At 47.3% G+C, this 25,718-nt stretch overlaps 1 protein-coding gene across 1 annotated transcript; it reads right to left on the bottom strand.

The window, feature by feature from the left end:
* LOC115153901 (14-3-3 protein gamma-1-like) lies at positions 1–24,469 on the bottom strand. Its single transcript, XM_029699561.1, has 2 exons — positions 24,238–24,469; positions 1–1,598 (listed from the first exon to the last, which is right to left on the bottom strand). Exons 1-2 carry the CDS (start codon positions 24,322–24,324, stop codon positions 942–944), a joined length of 744 nt encoding a protein of 247 aa, XP_029555421.1. The 5' UTR covers positions 24,325–24,469; the 3' UTR covers positions 1–941.
* Between the last annotated feature and the right edge of the window lie 1,249 nt (positions 24,470–25,718).

The raw sequence follows: 25,718 nt of genomic DNA, 5'->3' as shown, positions 1-25,718 counted from the left end.
TTTTTTTGAGCAGTGTAATAACAATGTGCTTGAAAATGTTTGTCTGTATAGCATATCAGTGCATGAGAGGGCTGTACTGTGTGTTTTCTCTACTCCTGCTTTCGTTACAATACTCTAAGTCTGGATGACTGGGTCCAAACCAATTGCTGACATCATGGGAACGAAACATTATTTATGTGTGTTCAATAACCACAGAGAATACCTGGCTTCACGCAACGATTACCATTACACGGTGAGGCATACTTTTTAGATTCCATGTTGGTAAGTCTGAGGTGTCTAGCTAGAGGTACGATACCTCTTTCACCCTCGCTGGAAACGATTTGCAATTCTTTATTTTTTTGCGAGGTGATGAAGTAAAAAAAAGAAAAATAATAATTATATTCTATATATTAATTTTATTTTTGCACAAGCTTCGATCTCTCCTTACATACATTTTGAATGTTCCTCCTCCCTTACCACATAAGTTAAATAAGCAGCTCCACTTCATGTAGCTAACGACATAACAACATGCCAGTCTCCATACCAGTGAGAAGGTGGCGTCTCTAACACAACAGCCACACTCTACTCACTGACTGACTGACTGACTGACTCACTGACCTTCTTCATTCTCAAGTGGTGTTTTGACAAAAGTTGCAGAGGCCGTCAAGAAGGAAGGGGTTTATTTATTATTATTATTATTTTTTAAACTATACTAGAAACTAAACTCATCTCACCTCCTTCTCCTATTTTGAATTAAATTGTTTCTTCACTTTTTAAATTCGTTGGGAAAAATAAAGAGCCGCAGCAGCTGTAGTACCATCATCGGCAGAAGTGGAGTTCCACCAGCCAACATTTTAACATGTCTAAAAACGGTTTAATTGTTGTTTGTTGTCATTTGTGAGTGTGTGGGCGTGTTGTGTGTATTGGCTGAAACAGGACACGGGGGTCTCTTTAGGGACTCTCTAGTTATTGGTCTCGCCACCCTCGTCGTCTTGCTGGTCGCTCGTCCACAGTGTCAAGTTATCTCGTAGCAGCTGCATGATGAGGGTAGAGTCTTTGTACGAGTCCTCGTTCAGGGTGTCCAGCTCAGCGATGGCGTCGTCGAAGGCGGTCTTGGCCAGGTGGCAGGCCTGCTCAGGTGCATTCTGGATCTCGTAGTAAAACACGGAGTAGTTGAGGGCCAGACCCAGGCGGATAGGGTGGGTGGGCTGCATGTGCTCCTTGCTGATCTCATGGGCCTCGCTGTAGGACTTCTCAGAGGACTCCACCACGCCGGCCCTCTTCTCGCCCGTGGCCACCTCGGCCAGGTAGCGGTAGTAGTCACCCTTCATCTTCAGGTAAAACACTTTGCTCTCGTGCTGCGTGTCGTTGCAGTTCTTGATCAGGAAGTTGTCCAGGAGGTTGAGCACGTCCTGGCACACGGTCTCCAGCTCCTTCTCGATCTTCTCGCGGTACGCGCGCACCATCTCAATCTTCTTCTCGTTGCCGTCCGCCGAGGTCTTCTGCTCGATGCTGGAGATGATGCGCCAGGACGAGCGCCGTGCCCCCACCACGTTCTTATAGGCCACAGAGAGCAGGTTCCTCTCCTCATTGGACAAGGCCTCGTTTAACTCTGTCACCTAGGAGACAGAGAGGGAGACAGAGTTGCAGTTTAAAACAGTATTTTCATATTTATAATATACAGTTTACCTTAAAACAGTATTTTCATATTTATAATATACAGTTTACCTTAAAACAGTATTTTCATATTTATAATATACAGTTTACATTAAAACAGTATTTTTATATTTATAATATACAGTTTACATTAAAACAGTATTTTCATATTTATAATATACAGTTTACATTAAAACAGTATTTTTATATTTATAATATGCAGTTTACATTAAAACAGTATTTTTATATTATAATATACAGTTTACATTAAAACAGTATTTTTATATTTATAATATACCGTTTACTTTAGAACAGTGTTTTTATCTTGTAAATGACTTTTTTTTGGCAGATTTTAAAACTTGGCCTGGCATATGTTCATTTCGCCATGTGTTCCCTTACTAGCTGAAACATTTTATATTGATATAACCTACATAGCTCGTCACGATAAACAAAGAAATACTGAGTTGCACAGCAGCTAGGTTGGCTAGGAAAATCAAGATAACAACATACTCTATACTGAACCAGGAAAACTAAGGAGGCTATTGGAATGCACAGTTAGTCATTCATGATGATTCACACAACGATAGAGGTCTGAGGTGGGCTAACTCCCATGATCTTCTACACCAGTGGTCACGGACTGTCATGGCATCCAATAGCTTCAGACCGGGGCTGGACCACGCCTGTCTGTAGTAAAGCTGACATCATGTCCCTGGCTGCTCAGTGGCTTTCTCCTGCTCTGAAAGCTTGTTTTGTTTTGTTTCCACGGGCCTGTATCTGTCTGGCTACAGAGATTAATCCTTTATACTCTCACAGAGAGGAGACCATGCAGTGTAGCACACATCACAGCCATCTTTACATACTTAACCCCTCTGCTCTGGATATAAAGCCTGCTACTCTAGTGTGTCCCAAATGGCAGCCATAGGGCTCTGGGCAAAAGTAGCGCACCATATAGGGATTAGAGTCCCATTTGGGACACAGCCCTCTGTTTCAAGGCCTTCATTCCTCTCCAGGGCCTTAATTCCACTGCCAGAGCATGGGGGCCCTGGCAGTGACTTTATAGTTCACACCAAGCCCTCTTTGTCTGATGGTAGCCCTACTGAATGTGTTTGTCTATGACAAACACACACAAAAACAACTAGATATATTCTAAACCTCCTAAACTACAGAGATCTTGGTGATCTTTAAAAAGCACAGAATTAAGCCCACTTGATTGGTTGCTTGCTTTAAGCCGCTTTGCAGTGCTCTTGGCCCGTTGCCTGAGGGGTCCCGAGAAAAAAAAATCTACAGTTTACTGTTTGATGATGTTGGTTTAGGAGTTTGACGACAGATTAACCTTCAACCCGGAAACAGTTCAGGAGATCGTTTAATCTCAGTGAATTTTCAACTTCTGCCCCATTATTAAAGATCCACACATTCTGTCCATCATTATTAAACCAGGTGTTTCATATCTAGTCTGGAAAAGGGATCTCCTCACTGAACGACTTGTACATTGATATGGATTTTGCCTCTTTTGAACAGTTAGTAAAAAAATTCTATATTCCTAGATCCCATTTCTTTAGATACCTCCAACTGCGTAGTTTTGTATCTTCATCCTCGAGTCAATTCCCATCACGCTCACCTACCTCCCTTCTAGATTATATTTGTAAAGTGAACCCTTATATCAAAGGGGGCATAAGCTTGATCTATAGATTATTAAACTCGCACAATGTGGATTCCCTGAACTTTCTTAATAACCAATAGGAGGAGGATTTAGGTGAATAACATTCAGACAAGAAAGAGTATGCTTCAGAGAATACATTCTTCATCTACATGTCTAAGACATGCTGTAATTCAATTTAAAATAGTTAATCAGTTACATTGGTCAAAGGCAAAATCATTCAAGACCAGAAATAGATCCCACTTGTGACCGATGTAAGCAGGCTCCTGCTACTTTATTACACATGCTTTGTACATGCCCGAAATTGAGAGATTTCAGGATATCAATTGTTGAGACGTTTTCTAAGATACTGGAGAGACCTATAGAACCTTCTGCCTTTATTGCATCATTCAGAGTGGCACCACAGAAGGCCCCTCTAACCAGTTCTATGGAGTGGCACCACAGAAGGCCCCTCTAAACAGTTCTATAGAATGGCACCACAGAAGGCCCCTCTAAACAGTTCTATGGAGTGGCACCACAGAAGGCCCCTCTAAACAGTTCTATGGAGTGGCACCACACAAGGCCCCTCTAACCAGTTCTATGGAGTGGCACCACAGGAAGCCCCTCTAAACAGTTCTATAGAATGGCACCACAGGAAGCCCCTCTAAACAGTTATATGGAGTGGCACCACAGGAAGCCTCTCTAAACAGTTCTATAGAATGGCACCACAGGAAGCCCCTCTAACCAGTTCTATGGAGTGGCACCACAGGAGGCCCCTCTAAACAGTTATATGGGCAACATGCTGGTATGTAGTTACTCTTCTAGCTAGACGTCTTATACTATTTAAGTGGAAGGATCGGTTTCCTCCTACTTTTAACCATTGGATAAAGAAAGTTATCCAACATCTCTAACTAGAGAAAATACGCTGTTAGGGATCTGCAATTACATTTATAATATCTGGCAACCTTTCCTATCCTTTGTAGAAGACATGGACCCAGCTAATTTCACAACTCCATAAACCAACCCAAATTAGAATTTGGATTATTATTTTTAAAAATATTTTTACGTTTTGTTATTTCTTTGTATTATTTGATTATATTATTAATTGTATATCATGCCTGCTTTAAGTCTTGTTTTGGGGCTCTGATAGAGTATGGGGGGTTGGGGTGGGTTTGATCAGCTTTGCTAGGGGATGCGTGTGTTTTCTGCCTTATGTCTGTTCTGTCTGTTATCTGTATATTCATAAAAATGCCACACAAAAAAATACAATATAATAGTGGACACCTTGAATACAGTGTTGTTTGACATGACAACAATTGAAAATGCCAGAGAGGAGTTATTTTGACAGGGTAGGAACCAAAGTGTTGGTCAGTGTTTCCTAGGAGACCCTGTAATCTTTGGCTACATTAAATGTTTTCGATTTTCTTCATGTAGCTAACATATTCATGCTTTGCATATTCCTCTTTGATTTTTAAGATACTGTGGCACAAACATCATTCTGATTTAGGCCTACACCATGACTGGTATCAGGCTGTATAGTTAGCAACGTTTGCTCTGACTCAGTACATTTATTAGCTAGCTAGCTAACCATCTAACTAGCAATTAGCATTAGCAGCTAACACGAACTAGTGATTAGCATTAGTGGTTTACACGATTTAGCCACAACTTCCTAAGAATAGACAAACTAGCTGTTTGTAATTATAGAACGGTTGTGGATTTATATTAAGAAGCAAAGCAGAAATATCATCGTTGTCATCAACATTGTTGCATGACCATGCAGAGTGTCGAACAGCAACAAATGCGCTCCTTGAGTGAAAGGGGGCGGTGCTAGGTCTGTGTGGAAAGCAGCATGGAGAGAGAGCATATCACATTTAACAAACCAAACATTCAAATATCGTTAGAGAAGATAAAGTAAAAACCCAAACCGGTCTGTGCATCAATACCGGTACATAGTCAAATACGGTATACAGCCCAGCCCAGCCCAAGGTGCTATATTAAGAAGAGTTACTTTCCTCTTCTACACTGAACAAAAATATAAACACAACGTGTAAAGTGTTGATCCCATCTTTCATGAGTTAAAATAAAAGATCCCAGAAATTTTCCATACACACAAAAAGCTTATTCTCTCCAATTCTGTGCACAAATTTGTTTACATCCCTGTTAGTGAGCATTTCTACTTCGCCCTGATAATCCATCCACCTGACAGGTGTGGCATATGAAGAAATGTATTAAACAGCATGGTCATTACACAGGTGCACCTTGTGCTGGGGCCAATAAAAGGTCACTCTAAAATGTGTAGTTTTGTCACGCAACACAATACCACAGATGTCTCAAGTTGAGGGAGCATACATTTAGCATGTTGCCTGCATGAATGTCCACCCCAGCAGAGCTGTTGCCAGATAATTTCATGTTAATTTCTCTACCATAAGCCACCTCCCAACGTAATTTTAGAGAACAACCGCGGACCACGTGCATGGCGTCGTGTCGGCAAGTGGTTTGCTGATGTCAACATTGTGAACAGAGTGTCCCATGATGGCAGTGGGGTTATGGTATGGGCAGGCATAAGCTACGGACAACGAACACAATTGCATTTTATCGATGGCAATTTCAATACACAGAGATACCGTGATGAGATCCTGAGTTCCATTGTCGAGCCATTCATCCGCCGCCATCACCTCATGTTCCGGCATGATAATGCACGGCCCCATGTCTCAAGGATCTGGACACAATTCCTAGAAGTTGAACATGTTCTTCCACAACCTGCATTCTCACCAGACATGTCACCCATTGAGCATGTTCGGGATGCTCTGGAACGACGTGCACGACAGCATGTTCCAGTTCCTGCCAATATACAGCAACTTTGCACAGCCATTGAAGAGGAGTGGGATAACATTCCACAGGCCACAATCAACAACCTGATTAACTCTATGCGAAGGAGATGTGTCACACTGCATGATGCAAATGGTGGTCACCCCAGATATTGACTGGTTTTCTGGTAGAGTGTAGTGTTGGGCTGGTTAGGGTTGGAGAGGCCTGTGGTAGAGTGTAGTGTTGGGCTGGTTAGAGTTGGAGAGGCCTGTGGTAGAGTGTAGTGTTGGGCTGGTTAGAGTTGGAGAGGCCTGTGGTAGAGTGTAGTGTTGGGCTGGTTAGAGTTGGAGAGGCCTGTGGTAGAGTGTAGTGTTGGGCTGGTTAGGGTTGGAGAGGCCTGTGGTAGAGTGTAGTGTTGGGCTGGTTAGAGTTGGAGAGGCCTGTGGTAGAGTGTAGTGTTGGGCTGGTTAGAGTTGGAGAGCCCTGTGGTAAAGTGTGGTGTTGGGCTGGTTAGGGTTGGAGAGGCCTGTGGTAGAGTGTAGTGTTGGGCTGGTTAGAGTTGGACAGGCCTGTGGTAGAGTGTGGTGTTGGGCTGGTTAGGGTTGGAGAGGCCTGTGGTAGAGTGTAGTGTTCCTATGCTCTCAACTGGAAAAAGACTTACAGAATCTCCAGGCTGAGCAAGACTTAAAAAATTACCATGTTCTCGTTATACTTCTGAGAATCTGATTACAAATAGAACAGAAATATAAATGCAACATGTAACAATTTCAAAGATTTTACTGAGATACAGTTCATTTAAAAGGGAATCAGTCAATTTCAGTCAAATTCATTAGGCCCTAATCTATGGATTTCAAATGGCTGGGAATACAGATATGCATCTGTTGGTCACAGATACCTTAAAATAGAAAGGCAGGGGTGTGAATCAGAAAAACAGGGCTCTCCAACCCTAACCAGCCCAACACTACACTCCACCCCTAACCAGCCCAACACTACACTCTACCCCTAACCAGCCCAACACTACACTCTACCCCTAACCAGCCCAACACTACACTCCACCCCTAACCAGCCCAACACTACACTCTACCCCTAACCAGCCCAACACTACACTCTACCCCTAACCAGCCCAACACTACACTCTACCCCTAACCAGCCCAACACTACACTCCACCCTAACCAGCCCAACACTACACTCTACCCCTAACCAGCCCAACACTACACTCTACCCTAACCAGCCCAACACTACACTCTACCACAGGCCTCTCCAACCCTAACCAGCCCAACACTACACTCTACCACAGGCCTCTCCAACCCTAACCAGCCCAACACTACACTCTACCCCTAACCAGCCCAACACTACACTCTACCCTAACCAGGTCAACACTACACTCTACCCCTAACCAGCCCAACACTACACTCTACCCCTAACCAGCCCAACACTACACTCTACCCTAACCAGGTCAACACTACACTCTACCCCTAACCAACCCAACACTAAACTCTACCCTAACCAGCCCAACACTACACTCTACCCTAACCAGCCCAACACAACACTCTAACCAGCCAAACACTACACTCCACCCTAACCAGCCCAACACTACACCCTACCCCTAACCAGCCCAACACTACACTCTACCCTAACCAGCCCAACACTACACTCTACCCTAACCAGCCCAACACTACACTCTACCCTAACCAGCCCCAACACTACACTCCACCCTAACCAGCCCAACACTACACTCTACCACTAACCAGCCCAACACTACACTCTACCCCTAACCAGCCCAAAACTACACTCTACCACAGGCCTCTCCAACCCTAACCAGCCCAACACTACACTCTACCCCTAACCAGCCTAACACTACACTCTACCCCTAACCAGCCCAACACTATACTCTACCCTAACCAGCCCAACACTCCAATCTACCCTAACCAGCCCAACACTACACTCTACACCTAACCAGCCCAACACTATACTCTACCCTAACCAGCCCAACACACCACTCTACCCCTAACCAGCCCAACACTACACTCTACCCCTAACCAGCCCAACACTACACTCTACCCTAACCAGCCCAACACTACACTCTACCCCTAACCAGCCCAACACTACACTCTACCCCTAACCAGACCAACACTACACTCTACCCAGCCCAACACTACACTCTACCCCTAACCAGCCCAACACTACACTCCACCCTAACCAGCCCAACACTACACTCCACCCTAACCAGCCCAACACTACACTCTACCCCTAACCAGCCCAACACTACACTCCACCCTAACCAGCCCAACACTACACTCTACCCCTAACCAGCCCAACACTACACTCTACCCTAACCAGCCCAACACTACACTCTACCCCTAACCAGCCCAGCACTACACCACCCTAACCAGCCCAACACTACACTCTACCCCTAACCAGCCCAACACTACACTCTACCCTAACCAGCCCAACACTACACTCTACCCCTAACCAGCCCAGCACTACACTCTACCCCTAACCAGCCCAACACTACACTCTACCCTAACCAGCCCAACACTACACTCTACCCATAACCAGCCCAACACTATACTCTACCCCTAACCAGCCCAACACTACACTCTACCCTAACCAGCCCAACACTACACTCCACCCCTAACCAGCCCAACACTACACTCTACCCCTAACCAGCCCAACCCTAACCAGCCCAACACTACACTCTACCCCTAACCAGCCCAACACTACACTCTAGCCCTAACCAGCCCAGCACTACACTCTACCCTAACCAGCCCAACACTACACTCTACCCTAACCAGCCCAACACTACACTCTACTCCTAACCAGCCCAACACTCCACTCCACCCTAACCAGCCCAACACTACACTCTACCCCTAACCAGCCCAACATTACACTCTACCCTAACCAGCCCAACACTACACTCTACCCCTAACCAGCCCAACACTACACTCTACCCCTAACCAGCCCAACACTACACTCTACCCTAACCAGCCCAACACTACACTCTACCCTAACTAGCCCAACACTACACTCTACCACAGGCCTCTCCAACCCTAACCAGCCCAACACTACACTCTACCCCTAACCAGGTCAACACCACACTCTACCCCTAACCAGCCCAACACTATACAATACCCTAACCAGCCCAACACTCCACTCTACCCCTAACCAGCCCAACACTACACTCTACCCCTAACCAGCCCAACACTACATTCTACCCCTAACCAGCCCAACACTACACTCTACCCCTAGCCCAACACTACACTCTACCCTAACCAGCCCAACACTACACTCTACCCTAACCAGCCCAACACTACACTCTACCCCTAACCAGCCCAACACTACACTCTACCCTACCCAGCCCAACACTACACTCTACCCCTAACCAGCCCAACACTACACTCTACCCTAACCAGCCCAACACTACACTCTACCCCTAACCAGCCCAACACTACACTCTACCCCTAACGAGCCCAACACTACACTCTACCCTTAACCAGCCCAACACTACACTCTACCCCTAACCAGCCCAACACTACACTCTACCCCTAACCAGCCCAACACTACACTCTAGCCCTAACCAGCCCAACACTACACTCTACCCTAACCAGCCCAACACTACACTCTACCCTAACCAGCCCAACACTACACTCTACCCCTAACCAGCCCAACACTCCACTCCACCCTAACCAGCCCAACACTACACTCTACCCCTAACCAGCCCAACACTCCACTCCACCCTAACCAGCCCAACACTACACTCTACCCCTAACCAGCCCAACATTACACTCTACCCTAACCAGCCCAACACTACACTCTACCCCTAACCAGCCCAACACTACACTCTACCCCTAACCAGCCCAACACTACACTATACCCCTAACCAGCCCAACGCTACACTCTACCCTAACTAGCCCAACACTACACTCTACCACAGGCCTCTCCAACCCTAACCAGCCCAACACTACACTCTACCCCTAACCAGCCCAACACTACACTCTACCCTAACTAGCCCAACACTACACTCTACCACAGGCCTCTCCAACCCTAACCAGCCCAACACTACACTCTACCCCTAACCAGGTCAACACCACACTCTACCCCTAACCAGCCCAACACTATACAATACCCTAACCAGCCCAACACTCCACTCTACCCCTAACCAGCCCAACACTACACTCTACCCCTAACCAGCCCAACACTACACTCTACCCCTAACCAGCCCAACACTACACTATACCCCTAACCAGCCCAACGCTACACTCTACCCTAACTAGCCCAACACTACACTCTACCACAGGCCTCTCCAACCCTAACCAGCCCAACACTACACTCTACCCCTAACCAGCCCAACACTACACTCTACCCTAACTAGCCCAACACTACACTCTACCACAGGCCTCTCCAACCCTAACCAGCCCAACACTACACTCTACCCTAACCAGGTCAACACCACACTCTACCCCTAACCAGCCCCAACACTATACAATACCCTAACCAGCCCAACACTCCACTCTACCCCTAACCAGCCCAACACTACACTCTACCCCTAACCAGCCCAACACTACATTCTACCCCTAACCAGCCCAACACTACACTCTACCCCTAACCAGCCCAACACTACACTCTACCCTAACCAGCCCAACACTACACTCTACCCTAACCAGCCCAACACTACACTCTACCCTAACCAGCCCAACACTACACTCTACCCCTAACCAGCCCAACACTACACTCTACCCCTAACCAGCCCAACACTACACTCTACCCTAACCAGCCCAATACTACACTCTACCCTAACCAGCCCAACACTACACTCTACCACAGGCCTCTCCAACCTTAACCAGCCCAACACTACACTCTACCCTAACCAGCCCAACACTACACTCCACCCCTAACCAGCCCAACACTACACTCTACCCCTAACCAGCCCAACACTACACTCCACCCCTAACCAGCCCAACACTACACTCTACCCTAACCAGCCCAACACTACACTCTACCCTAACCAGCCCAACACTACACTCCACCCCTAACCAGCCCAACACTACACTCTACCCCTAACCAGCCCAACACTACACTCTACCCCTAACCAGCCCAACACTACACTCTACCCTAACCAGCCCAACACTACACTCTACCCTAACCAGGTCAACACTACGCTCTACCCCTAACCAGCCCTGCCTACCCAGTGACGTCTAGGCATAAATCACTCTTGTTCTCTTTCCATGTCAGCTTTCATATAATTTAGAAGGGAAGAGATTGCTCACTATAATTTATTTTCTAATTGTTCTCATTGCTCTCTCTCTCTGTCTCTCTCTGTCTATATAGATTAGAACAGATCCATTTCCCAGACCCTTTTTCTGCAGCATAATCTCCTTCCCGTAAGAGGGGTTCTAGAACCCTCCCATAATCAGATCACAGTTTACAGTCCCAGAATCAGATCACAGCTTACAGTACAGTCCCAGAATCAGATCACAGCTTACAGTACAGTCCCAGAATCAGATCACAGCTTACAGTCCCAGAATCAGATCACAGCTTACAGTCCCAGAATCAGATCACAGTTTACAGTCCCAGAATCAGATCACAGTTTACAGTCCCAGAATCAGATCACAGCTTACAGTCCCAGAATCAGATCACAGCTTACAGTCCCAGAATCAGATCACAGCTTACAGTCCCAGAATCAGATCACAGTTTACAGTCCCAGAATCAGATCACAGTTTACAGTCCCAGAATCAGATCACAGCTTACAGTCCCAGAATCAGATCACAGCTTACAGTCCCAGAATCAGATCACAGCTTACAGTCCCAGAATCAGATCACAGTTTACAGTCCCAGAATCAGATCACAGTTTACAGTCCCAGAATCAGATCACAGCTTACAGTACAGTCCCAGAATCAGATCACAGTTTACAGTCCCAGAATCAGATCACAGCTTACAGTACAGTCCCAGAATCAGATCACAGCTTACAGTACAGTCCCAGAATCAGATCACAGCTTACAGTCCCAGAATCAGATCACAGCTTACAGTACAGTCCCAGAATCAGATCACAGTTTACAGTCCCAGAATCAGATCACAGCTTACAGTCCCAGAATCAGATCACAGTTTACAGTCCCAGAATCAGATCACAGCTTACAGTCCCAGAATCAGATCACAGTTTACAGTACAGTCCCATAATCAGATCACAGCTTACAGTCCCAGAATCAGATCACAGCTTACAGTCCCAGAATCAGATCACAGTTTACAGTCCCAGAATCAGATCACAGCTTACAGTCCCAGAATCAGATCACAGCTTACAGTACAGTCCCAGAATCAGATCACAGCTTACAGTCCCAGAATCAGATCACAGCTTACAGTCCCAGAATCAGATCACAGTTTACAGTACAGTCCCAGAATCAGATCACAGTTTACAGTCCCAGAATCAGATCACAGCTTACAGTCCCAGAATCAGATCACAGCTTACAGTACAGTCCCATAATCAGATCACAGCTTACAGTCCCAGAATCAGATCACAGTTTACAGTCCCAGAATCAGATCACAGCGTACAGTCCCAGAATCAGATCACAGTTTACAGTCCCAGAATCAGATCACAGTTTACAGTACAGTCCTATAATCAGATCACAGCTTACAGTCCCATAATCAGATCACAGCTTTACAGTCCCAGAATCAGATCACAGTTTACAGTACAGTCCTATAATCAGATCACAGCTTACAGTCCCATAATCAGATCACAGCTTTACAGTCCCAGAATCAGATCACAGCTTACAGTCCACTTCCAGAATCAGAGCAAGTCATCTATGAGTCATAGCCAAGTCTAACATTCCAAGCTGCCTATGATGACTTCAGCCCTTGATAAAAAAATCTAAATCAAAAAGAGATGACTTTGACTTCATTGGTTTCCTCTTCTACCCAGATATCCAAGTGGGATTTGATATTTTTTGTTCTTGGAGCCATGTACTGGGTACCCAAGAATATAAATCCCCCTCCAACTCTCTCTCTCTCAGTATAGGTTGTGAATACATTGAGTCACCAAATCACCTGTTAATTCCCGCAAAAAATCGAATACATAAAACACCATGTTCAACTGATGATACTGTACCTCTCACAGGTATGCCTATCCTCAAACACACAGACATGTATTAATATACATAAATACTGATTTCACACCTAACTCCTCCTGCCAGTAGCATACCACCCTGCATCCCACTGCTGGCTTGCCTCTGAAGCTAAGCAGGGTCGGTCCTGTTTGGTCCAGATGCTGCTGGAAGTGGTGTTGGAGGTCCAGTAGGGGGCCCTCTTCCCTGTGGTCTGTGGAGATCCCAATGCCCCAGGGCAGTGAATGGGAAATTGCCCTGTGTAAGGTGCTGTCTTTCGGATGGGATGTTAAAACAAGTTTCCTGACTCTCTGTGGTCACTAAAGATCCCTTGGCACTTATCGTAAGAGTAGGGGTGTTAACCCCGGTGTCCTGGCTAAATTCCCAATCTGGCCCTCGTACCATCATGGTCACCTAATCATCCCCAGCTTCCAATTGGCTCATTCTTCCCCAGGTTATTTCTGTAAAACAGTCAACTTACCTTGTGAAATAAGGATAAATAACACTACACTCGTTCATCGATAAAGTACCTTCAATGTCAAAACAACTTATCTTCCCCTCCCCCAACATCTGGCCAATCCGAACCTTCCCCTCTGGCTAGATGACTCGCTAGTGGCTAGCTAACAGGGAGGGCTGCGAACTGACAGAGATCTGCTTTGTTTTGGACAGCCATACTCTACCATCTGTCTCCACCGCTGGATATACTGCCAAGGAGAGAAGGACAAGGACCAGTGGAGGTACTGCGGTGGGGTAGTGGGTTGGGGTATAGTGGGGTAGTGGGTTGGGGTATAGTGGGGTAGTGGGTTGGGGTATAGTGGGTTGGGGTATAGTGGGTTAGGGGTATAGTGGGGTAGTGGGTTGGGGTATAGTGGGTTGGGGTATAGTGGGTTAGGGGTATAGTGGGGTAGTGGGTTGGGGTATAGTGGGGTAGTGGGTTGAGGTATAGTGGGGTAGTGGGTTGGGGTATAGTGGGGTAGTGGGTTGGGGTATAGTGGGTTGGGTATAGTGGGTTGGGGTATAGTGGGGTAGTGGGTTGGGGTATAGTGGGGTAGTGGGTTGGGGTATAGTGGGGTAGTGGGTTGGGGTATAGTGGGGTAGTGGGTTTGGGGTTAGGGGGGTAGTGGGTTGGGGTATAGTGGGGTAGTGGGTTGGGGTATAGTGGGTTGGGGTATAGTGGGTTGGGGTATAGTGGGGTAGTGGGTTGGGGTATAGTGGGGTAGTGGGTTGGGGTATAGTGGGGTGGTGGGTTGGGGTATAGTGGGGTAGTGGGTTGGGGTATAGTGGGTTGGGGTATAGTGGGTTAGGGGTATAGTGGGGTAGTGGGTTGGGGTATAGTGGGGTGGTGGGTTGGGGTATAGTGGGGTGGTGGGTGGGGTATAGTGGGGTAGTGGGTTGGGGTATAGTGGGGTAGTGGGTTGGGGTATAGTGGGTTGGGGTATAGTGGGTTAGGGTATAGTGGGGTAGTGGGTTGGGGTATAGTGGGGTGGTGGGTTGGGTATAGTGGGGTGGTGGGTTGGGTATAGTGGGGTAGTGGGTTGGGGGTATAGTGGGGTAGTGGGTTGGGGTATAGTGGGGTAGTGGGTTGGGGTATAGTGGGGTAGTGGGGTGAGGTATAGTGGGGTAGTGGGTTGGGGTATAGTGGGGGTAGTGGGTTGGGGTATAGTGGGTTGGGGTATAGTGGGTTGGGTATAGTGGGGTAGTGGGTTGGGGTATAGTGGGGTAGTGGGTTGGGGTATAGTGGGGTAGTGGGTTGGGGTATAGTGGGGTAGTGGGTTGGGGTATAGGGGGGTAGTGGGTTGGGGTATAGTGGGGTAGTGGGTTGGGGTATAGTGGGTTGGGGTATAGTGGGTTGGGGTATAGTGGGGTAGTGGGTTGGGGTATAGTGGGGTAGTGGGTTGAGGTATAGTGGGGTAGTGGTTTGGGGTATAGTGGGGTGGTGGGTTGGGGTATAGTGGGGTAGTGGGTTGGGGTATAGTGGGGTAGTGGGTTGGGGTATAGTGGGGTAGTGGGTTGGGGTATAGTGGGGTAGTGGGTTGAGGTGTAGTGGGGTAGTGGGTTGAGGTATAGTGGGGTAGTGGTTTGGGGTATAGTGGGGTGGTGGGTTGGGGTATAGTGGGGTGGTGGGTTGGGGTATAGTGGGGTAGTGGGTTGGGGTATAGTGGGGTAGTGGGTTGGGGTATAGTGGGGTAGTGGGTTGGGGTATAGTGGGGTAGTGGGTTGAGGTATAGTGGGGTAGTGGGTTGGGGTATAGTGGGGTAGTGGGTTGGGGTATAGTGGGTTGGGGTATAGTGGGTTGGGGTATAGTGGGGTAGTGGGTTGGGGTATAGTGGGGTAGTGGGTTGGGGTATAGTGGGGTAGTGGGTTGGGGTATAGTGGGGTAGTGGGTTGGGGTATAGGGGGGTAGTGGGTTGGGGTATAGTGGGGTAGTGGGTTGGGGTATAGTGGGTTGGGGTATAGTGGGTTGGGGTATAGTGGGGTAGTGGGTTGGGGTATAGTGGGGTAGTGGGTTGAGGTATAGTGGGGTAGTGGTTTGGGGTATAGTGGGGTGTGGGTTGGGGTATAGTGGGGTAGTGGGTTGGGTATAGTGGGGTAGTGGGGTTTGGGGTATAGTGGGGTAGTGGGTTGGGGTATAGTGGGGTAGTGGGTTGAGGTGTAGTGGGGTAGTGGTTTGGGGTATAGTGGGGTAGTTGGTTGGGGTATAGTGGGGTAGTGGGTTGGGGTATAGTGGGGTAGTGGTTGGGGGTTAGAATGAGCTAACACACAAACACATACACAGTCCACAAATCGATGTGTAGAAGACGATTCCCTCTATGGCAGTGATATTTAAAGTCTGGGTCACGGGAAACTACAGTGGGATCGCCAAAATTAGGAACAAAAAAATATTATTTTATGGGACAATATACAAATGTTTTTTTGCGAAAGAGAAATAGAAAAATACTATTTTATTAAATAAATGTATGTATTGGTTTATTTTTATTTTGATAAGAGATGAAAATGCAATGAATGTAAGGTTATTTTTTATGTGAAAATGTATTAAAATTAAGGTTGCGTCATTCGATTTGGGGTTCCCAGAAATTCTGGCAGAAAAAATGGGGTCCCCGCTGAAAAAGTTTGAATATCACTGGTCTATGGGCTAATTCAGGGATGGGCAACTTTGATGGGGGTGGGGGCCACAAACAAATCTGAACTCATGAGGGGCCGCAGTGACTCGCGGGTCTGTGTATGCACATCCATACCAGCACATGCAGTCAGAGCCAGCCCTAGCCTTTTGGAGGCCCTAAGTGACATTTTTGAGCAAAACATTTTAGCGGTACCCCCTCTTGACAGCAGATTATTATTTTTTATTATGTCTGAGAATTAATTTCCTACAATTCTACATATTTTGCCATGGGGCTTCAAAAAATAAGTTGCAGTTTGAAAGGGATACTTTGGGATTTTGGCAATGAGGCCCTTTATCTTCCTCCGCAGAATCAGATAAACTTGTGGATAACATTTTTATATCTCTGTGTGCAGTTTGAAGGAGCCTGGGGGTGTTTAAGCAGCATTTGGGGTGACACTGAAAGGACTAAGGGAAGCTGTGGTGCAGGGATCACAATAGAGTCCTCTGTCTGCCCGTAAAGCTCATCAATCGTCCCTAGTTCGCTCGTGACTCATCCCCACACTAGCTGCTGTCAACTCCAAACAACAAAAGCAACAGAAATCCAAAAGATCAATTATTTATCTCGGAGGGCTAATGGCTGTTTACTCTGCATCATTCCTCAGGCGGACAAATGTCTGATGTCTATAGACGTGAGATAGTAGTAAAAGCCTATAAGAGGGTGTTCCCAAGGGAAGGAGATTAGTGGAGGAGTTGGGTTAATGAAGGAAGAGTCAGGGTGAGGACTAAGAAGCTCCCACCTCACTCATTTTGTTCCACCTCTGCAACCCCTCACAAGGCTGGACGTAGGCTAATGCAGGGCTGACACAAGAGTGGGCCTCATTCTACATGTCCCTGGCTCTCACCAACTCCCCATCTCTCACACCCACCACCTCCCGTTCTCCCCCCAACTCTCCATCTCTCACACCCACCACCTCTCTCTTTCTGTCCATCTCTCACACCCACAACCTCTCTTTCTCTCCATCACTCACCTCACACCCATCACCTCTCTCTTTCTCTCCCCATCTCTCCATCACTCACACCCACCACCTCTCTCTTTCTCTCCCCATCTCTCTCTCACCCTTACCTTCCTCGCTCTCGCCTCGCTACCTTGTTTTCCCTCTTTATCTCTAAGCTAAAGTGACATCTCTCCTGCAGACCCTCTCCCTCTCTCAGGCTGCAAAGCTCAGAGACGGTGTGCGCTACCTGACGTCACGAGCTGTGAGAGGATGGCTGGTTAAGGAGACAGAGGGAGAGAAAGGGGGATGTGTGTGTGTGTGTGTGCGTGTGTGTGTGTGTGTGTGTGTGTGTGTGTGTGTGTGTGTGTGTGTGTGTGTCAGGGGAGAGGGTTGCTTCAAGTAGCTCTTTGTTGTTATATAACCATACACGAGTGCATTTTTTTTATCTCTCTCTCTCTCTATCTCTCTCTCTCTCTCATTGCAGCTGCTGCAGGCTTCTAAAAATACAATACATCAAAGTTGTATAACCCAAAAGGCATGAAAAAAAACCAAAGAGTTAGTAACTGTGTTGGTATGAAAGCAGGTTCATGCTTCCAGTGAGGGTGGTAACCGTCTCTGCTACAACATAGAGGCAGGATTTATCAGGATGGGGCAGTATATTCACAACATAGAGGCAGGATTTATCAGGATGGGGCAGTATATTCACAACATACTGAGGCAGGATTTACCAGGATGGGGCAGTATATTCACAACATAGAGGCAGGATTTATCAGGATGGGGTAGTATATTCACAACAGAGGCAGGATTTATCAGGATGGAGCGGTATATTCACAACATACTGAGGCAGGATTAATCAGGATGGGGTAGTATATTCACAACATACTGAGGCAGGATTTATCAGGATGGGGCAGTATATTCACAACATAGAGGCAGGATTTATCAGGATGGAGCGGTATATTCACAACAGAGGGAGGATTTATCAGGATGGGGTAGTATATTCACAACAGAGGGAGGATTTATCAGGATGGGGTAGTATATTCACAACATACTAAGGCAGGATTTATCAGGATGGAGCGGTATATTCACAACAGAGGCAGGATTTATCAGGATGGGGTAGTATATTCACAACATACTGAGGCAGGATTTACCAGGATGGGGCAGTATATTCACAACATAGAGGCAGGATTCAACATTTGACAGATTTGAGTAATAGCCAGATAGTAATTGTCTACTGTAATTTATCATCTGGAGAAGGCGTTGGGTTGGAGCTGGCGCTGGGGTTGAGGTAGGGGCTGGGGTTGGCGCTGGGGTTGAGGTAGGGGCTGGGGTTGGCGCTGGGGTTGAGGTAGGGGCTGGGGTTGGGGTTGGGGCTGGGGTTGAGGTAGGGGCTGGGGCTGGCGCTGGGGTTGAGGTAGGGGCTGGGGTTGGCGCTGGGGTTGAGGTAGGGGCTGGGGTTGGGGTAGGGGCTGGGGTTGGGGTAGGGGCTGGGGTTGAGGTAGGGGCTGGGGTTGAGGCTGGGGTTGAGGTAGGGGCTGGGGTTGGGGTTGAGTTAGGGGCTGGGGTTGGGGTTGAGGCTGGGGTTGAGGTAGGGGCTGGGGTTGGGGTTGGGGCTGGGGTAGGGGCTGGGGTTGAGGTAGGGGCTGGGGTTGAGGTAGGGGCTGGGGTTGAGGTAGGGGCTGGGGCTGGGTTTGGGGTTGAGGTAGGGGCTGGGGTTGGGGTAGGGGCTGGGGTTGGGGTTGAGGTAGGGGCTGGGGTTGAGGTAGGGGCTGGGGATGGGGTTGGGGTTGGGGCTGGGGAAGGGATAAGCATGGGGCTGTTGTTAAGGATGGGGGTTGGGGCTGGGGATTAGGATGGGGGTTGGGGCTGGGGATTAGGATGGGGGTTGGGGTATAAGGATAAGGATGGGGGCTGGGGATAAAGATGGGGGATGGGGCTGGGGTTAAGGATGGGGTTGGGGCTGGGGATTAGGATGGGGGGGATAAGGATGGGGGTTGGGGCTGGGGCTGGGAATTAGGATGGGGTTGGGGATAAGGATGGGGGTTGGGGATTAGGATGGGGGTTGGGGATAAGGATGGGGGTTGGGTATTAGGATTAGGATGGGGTTCGGGGCTGGGGATTGGGATGGGGCTTGGGGATAAGGATGGGGGTTGGGGATTAGGATGGGGGTTGGGGCATAAGGATAAGGATGTGGGTTGGGGCATAAGGATAAGGATGTGTGTTGGGGCATAAGGATAAAGATGGGGGTTGGGGCATAAGGATAAAGATGCAGGTTGGGGCATAAGGATAAGGATGTGGGTTGAGGCATAAGGATACAGATGGGGGTTGGGGCTGGGGATTAGGATGGGGGTTGGGGCATAAGGATAAGGATGTGGGTTGGGGCATAAGGATAAGGATGTGGGTTGGGGCATAAGGATAAGGATGGGGGTTGGGGCTGGGGATTAGGATGGGGTTGGGGATAAGGATGGGGGTTGGGTATTAGGATTAGGATGGGGCTCGGGGCTGGGGATAAGGATGGGGGTTGGGGATTAGGATGAGGGTTGGGTATTAGGATTAGGATGGGGTTCGGGGCTGGGGATTAGGATGGGGGTTGGGGATAAGGATGGGGGTTTTGGTTTTAGGATGAGGGTTGGGTATTAGGATTAGGATGGGGTTCGGGGCTGGGGATTAGGATGGGGGTTGGGGATAAGGATGGGGGCTGGGGGCTGGGGCATAAGGATAAGGATGTGGGTTGGGGCATACGGATAAGGATAGGGATTGGGGCTGGGGATAAGAATGGGGGTTGGGGCATAAGGGTAAGAATGGGGGTTGGGGCATAAGGATAAGAATGGGGGTTGGGGCATAAGGATAAGGATGGGGGTTGGGGCTGGGGATTAGGATGGGGGTTGGGGGTTGGGGCATAAGGATAAGGATGGGGGTGCCTGGCTACCTTGATCCGGCAAAACTCTACGCTATGCGCACGGATGTTAGTTTCTTCTCTGCAATGAGCCTGGATCTGGGTGCCTCCCGGACCCTTCACTGAATGCAAACACATTTGGTCCAGAAACCGATGGGTTGGGTTGGGTTGGGCCAGAGCCTGAACACACGGAGGTGGGTACAGTGCCGGTTTGAAAATTTGTCATTGGCTTTGATTCTCTGATCGGTTGGAGATGATCCAATCACTGATGACTTTGTTTTTTACAACACCCTTCATGCCCTGTCACCACAACCGACTTCAATGATGTCTCGGATTAAAGTATGTAGCGAATGACAGAGCAGCGGAAGAATTTAGTGTGAGTCGTCAGGCTAGGATGAGGGCTCCCCTCCTCCCTCTAGTGAGTCAGCCTTAATTTAGAGGGTGGAGCGAAAGCCCCCCCTCCCCTGACATTACCACCACCTGGTCCTAAAGCAACCTGTTAGACCAGGACTTCCCAAAACCCGGTCCTGCCCCCCCCCCCCGTGTGAACGTTTTGGTTTTTGCCCTAGCACTACCAGCTGATTCAAATAAACAACTCATCATCAAGCTTTGATTCATTGGAATCAGCTGTGTAGTGCTAAGGCAAAAAGCTTTAATGGGCTGAATCAGCTGTGTAGTGCTAAGGCAAAAAGCTTTAATGGGCTGAATCAGCTGTGTAGTGCTAAGGCAAAAAGCTTTAATGGGCTGAATCAGCTGTGTAGTGCTAAGGCAAAAACAAAAATGTGGGGCGGGGGGACTGACTTTGGGAAATGCTGTGGGGAGTTTATCGGTTTTTCTTGATGTCAAATTACTCCCATTAAATCTCGCTATTGGTCTGTGGCCATTTATTTTGCATCAGGGACAACAGTTGTTGACAAAAGTACCATTGTAGCTAAGCCTAACCCTAACCCTTTTCCTAACCTTAACCTCATTCTCCTAACCTGCCACGCTAATTCACCTAACCTGCTACATAAATTATCCTAGCCTTCCACGTTAGTTATCCTAACCTGCTATGTAAACAAATTATCTGTGTCGAGAAACCATCAATTCATAGCACTGGAACTGACCAATGGAAGGTATCAATGGACTGACCAATGGCAGGCCCCAATGGGCGTTTCCTGATATCAAATGCCCAGATTGCGGTCTACTATTACACCTCATTGGCCTACTATCCTGGAGAGCGAGATTCATTTACATTACATACTGACCTTAACCCTGGAGAGCATGATTCATTTACATTACATACTGACCTTAACCCTGGAGAACATGATTCATTTACATTACATACTGACCTTAACCCTGGAGAACATGATTCATTTACATTACATACTGACCTTAACCCTGGAGAACATGATTCATTTACATTACATACTGACCTTAACCCTGGAGAACATGATTCATTTACATTACATACTGACCTTAACCCTGGAGAACATGATTCATTTACATTACATACTGACCTTAACCCTGGAGAACATGATTCATTTACATTACATACTGACCTTAACCCTGGAGAACATGATTCATTTACATTACATACTGACCTTAACCCTGGAGAACATGATTCATTTACATTACATACTGACCTTAACCCTGGAGAACATGATTCATTTACATTACATACTGACTGGCTGCTAATACTACAGCCAGCTTCTTTCTGCAATGGACTCTGTGTCTGTGTTATTACAGTGTACTACAGTAACTACTTAGTGACAACCTACCGTTCAACATTAAAGCGCCCTGTTCAAGGCAATTATGCCATGCCCTCTATGGACTAGTAGTCTGTGACAGAGCGTTTTCTCAGAGGTGGATACAGTCCATCACTATTGGCTTGTCTACTCATTAAGGTGAATAGCCTGCTATGCTCTCTTCCCTCTCTATTCTACTGATGTAATAGAGACCCATTATACTATTGTGTATCAGTGGAGGCTGCTGAGGGGAGGACAGCTCATAGTAAAGGCTGGAACGGAGCAAACGGAATGGCATCAAACACCTGGAAACCAAATCAAATGTATTTATTTATAAAGCCCTTATTACATCGGCTGATATCTCAAAGTGCTGTACAGAAACCCAGCCTAAAACCCCAAACAGCAAGCAATGCAGGTGTAGAAGCACGGTGGCTAGGAAAAACTCCTTAGAAAGGCCAAAACCTAGGAAGAAACCTAGAGAGGAACCAGGCTATGAGGGGCGGCCAGTCCTCTTCTGGCTGTGCTGGGTAGAGATTAGAAACCTAGAGAGGAACCAGGCTATGAGGGGTGGCCAGTCCTCTTCTGGCTGTGCCGGGTGGAGATTATAACAGAACATGGCCAAGATGTTCAAATGTTCATAGATGACCAGCAGGGTCAGATAATAATAATAATAATAATAATAAACCATGTGTTTGATGTATTTGATACCATTCCACTGATACCGCTCCAGCCATTACCACTAGCCCATCCTCCCCAATTAAGGAGCCACCAACCTCCTGTGTTGGGTAGATTGTACATTCATGTTTGTTTGGTCAGGATAAGGATGAGAGATAGGCTAGACAGGCTACCACATTGGACATACATCCCAGGCCAGGGACAGCTACCCCATACTGACCTGACCATATCATCCACTATCTCAGCTAGTGTTTATACACCAGGTAGTCAATATCATCATTCTGATTATATCAAGCCCCCCCCTATAGCATGTCTGAATAGTAGGCCACGGATAAAAAGGGCTGAGTCCGATTCCCGAAATGGTGCAATACGGGTACTGCACCTTGGCACATTCTGCGACACGCCTCGTACACAAGTACCTGCTACGCCTTCCTTCTGACGAGGTCGAGGAGCATGCAATGATACAGCACTGGCTGCTACAATGCCGGTTATCTTTGAGATGGAATTCAGAACCATTCCGACCATTCTAACACGTTCCAGTCTGCATCCACTGCAATATGACAACCAAAGAACGTTCTAGAAGGATTTCTGCTACCACCCACGTTTCACGTTCCCAGGATCATATTTTACGGACACATTGTATATTGCGCCAAATCGATATAGGCTACAACAGTCAGCTAACGTTTGCTTTATTCTATACAGCGCGTGCTACTGACTTTGTGTGTGTGTGTGTGTGTGTGTGTGTGTGTGTGTGTTCATAAATGTATTTCCTCACAATGTTAGATAGGACTAATAAAAATGGATATTCACGGGAAATTGTCATGGTTAGAGATTAGTATCACAACCAGGGAATTGAACCATCCTCACCTCCGACCATGTCACTATTGAACAGTAGTTTAAAGTAAGGCTACAGTACCTGTGAATTGCTTGTTCTCTCTGGTGTCTACCCAAAAGCACATCATTTTACACGAAGATTCCACTGCCTCTCCTTGCCAAAATTAATCATGTTTCCCATTTAATTCAGTTAGATCAACAATTAAACAAGCAGGTTTCATCTCCAGAGAAAGAGTATTTATCCGTTATTACTCCCCATCATTGTTTCCATGCTGTCTAGCTGATTAAAAAGCAACCTGGCAAAAAACAAAAAGGCACCGCCCCAAAATCAAACAGTCCGCATTCGGTTTTTTGTTTCCTTCATCTGACAGCCCAATGCCACACTGACAACCACTTTATACTATAAGGCAATACGTGACCATAACTCAACGTTTCAATAAACATGCCTTTCATTTAGATAACGAATGTGGTACAAACAATTGCTGGATAAAAAAAACAAAATAACGGATATGTATTGTAGTAACCTATGGGCCTTGCCACTGCCAGTCACGTTCCCCGAAAATGTAAATGGCATGATATATTGGCTATCCCCTGTCTTATTCAAGTTAAAGGTTTTGCCATAATAATGTTCTTTCAAGGCATGTTTAATACATCGAATATGCATCTAATTAAATATGGATTGCAATAAGCAGACAACACTGATTGCCATAGGATACATCGCAATTATTATGTATGTAAATGTATATATCTTTTTTTTTTAAACGGGAGGAAATGACACTGTTAGTGACAGATATTTATGACCGCTTATTCATCTCAGAAATATGATTCCAAAGCAGAACTTACCGATTTCATGGCTGCTGCCATATCATCATATCTTTCAGCCTGTTCGGCCAGCCTGGCTTTCTGCACCAGTTGCTCGCGATCTACCATTTTAGCTGTCGTTGATACAATGCTATTATAGAATTGTTAAAAGTTTTAAATGGTAATTCATATATGTCACTTTCAGCAATACAAGTGGAATGTTACCAGAGGTCCTCTTGCTGCAGCTGCTCCCTGCTGTCTGTGCGTGCGGACGGGACACTCCCTCCCCAACATGACCACTTTCCCTGGATTGCGTCAGCGCCAGAAAATAGGCGTGTAAATGTGTCGTGATGTAACAATCCTTATTGGGAGCACAGTCAGTGGCTGACACTGGTTAACGAATAGGATTCTACCGTTAGAATCAGACGCTTTTACTCTGTGCAGGGTGCTGTGGGAACGGTACGGTTCATTCCAAACCATTTAACCGCACCCTATCATTGAACACCAGTAGACTAGAGAGAGGCTTAATTCTCATACACATGCTGTGACAGAAGGTCTAGTGTAGACTTCCGTAGGGTCTTTATAGGGGGAACTTGAATAGCCTAGGGTACCTTTCATGTTTAGTCACAATCTGAATTGATTAGAATAGCATATTGCAGTAATTGACTAGCCTCCTATGTCGAGCAGCAGAGTGCAGGTCTAATAGGCTGCAGAACAAATCCACCAAGAGCCCATCATCATTCCTGGGTTCAAGCTGCCCAAGCAGCACTACCATGTCAGTCAGACAGCCTGACCACAGCCTGACCACAACCTAACCACAGCCTGACCACAGCCTGACCACAGCCTCACCACAGCCTCACCACAGCTTAACCACAGCTTAACCACAGCCTGACCACAGCCTGACCACAGCCTGACCACAACCTAACCACAGCCTGACCACAGCCTCACCACAGCTTAACCACAGCTTAACCACAGCACTGACCACAGCCTGACCACAGCCTCACCACAGCTTCACCACAGCTTAACCACAGCCTGACCACAGCCTGACCACAACCTGACCACAGCCTGACCACAGCCTGACCACAACCTGACCACAACCTGACCACAGCCTGACCACAGCCTGACCACAGCTTAACCACAGCCTGACCACAGCTTAACCACAGCCTGACCACAACATGACCACAGCCTGACCACAGCCTGACCACAACCTGACCACAACCTGACCACAGCCTGACCACAGCTTAACCACAACCTGACCACAACATGACCACAGCCTGACCACAACCTGACCACAACATGACCACAGCCTGACCACAACCTGACCACAACCTGACCACAACCTGACCACAGCCTGACCACAACCTGACCACAACCTGACCACAGCCTGACCACAGCTTAACCACAACCTGACCACAACATGACCACAGCCTGACCACAGCCTGACCACAACCTGACCACAACATGACCACAGCCTGACCACAGCCTGACCACAACCTGACCACAACCTGACCACAGCCTGACCA

The sequence above is a fragment of the Salmo trutta genome, chromosome 19 (genome assembly GCF_901001165.1).
Source record: "Salmo trutta chromosome 19, fSalTru1.1, whole genome shotgun sequence".
Classification (NCBI taxonomy): domain Eukaryota; kingdom Metazoa; phylum Chordata; class Actinopteri; order Salmoniformes; family Salmonidae; genus Salmo; species Salmo trutta.
Note: the sequence above shows the minus strand (reverse complement) of the source record. Positions and strands in the feature narration are given on the sequence as shown.

Excerpts from the sequence above, each read along its gene's own strand:
- LOC115153901 (XM_029699561.1), bottom strand. The coding sequence starts at position 24,324 with ATGGTAGATCGCGAGCAACTGGTGCAGAAAGCCAGGCTGGCCGAACAG. Across the intron at positions 1,599-24,237 it reads TGGCAGCAGCCATGAAATCG|GTGACAGAGTTAAACGAGGC; the intron begins GTAAGTTCTGCT and ends TCTGTCTCCTAG.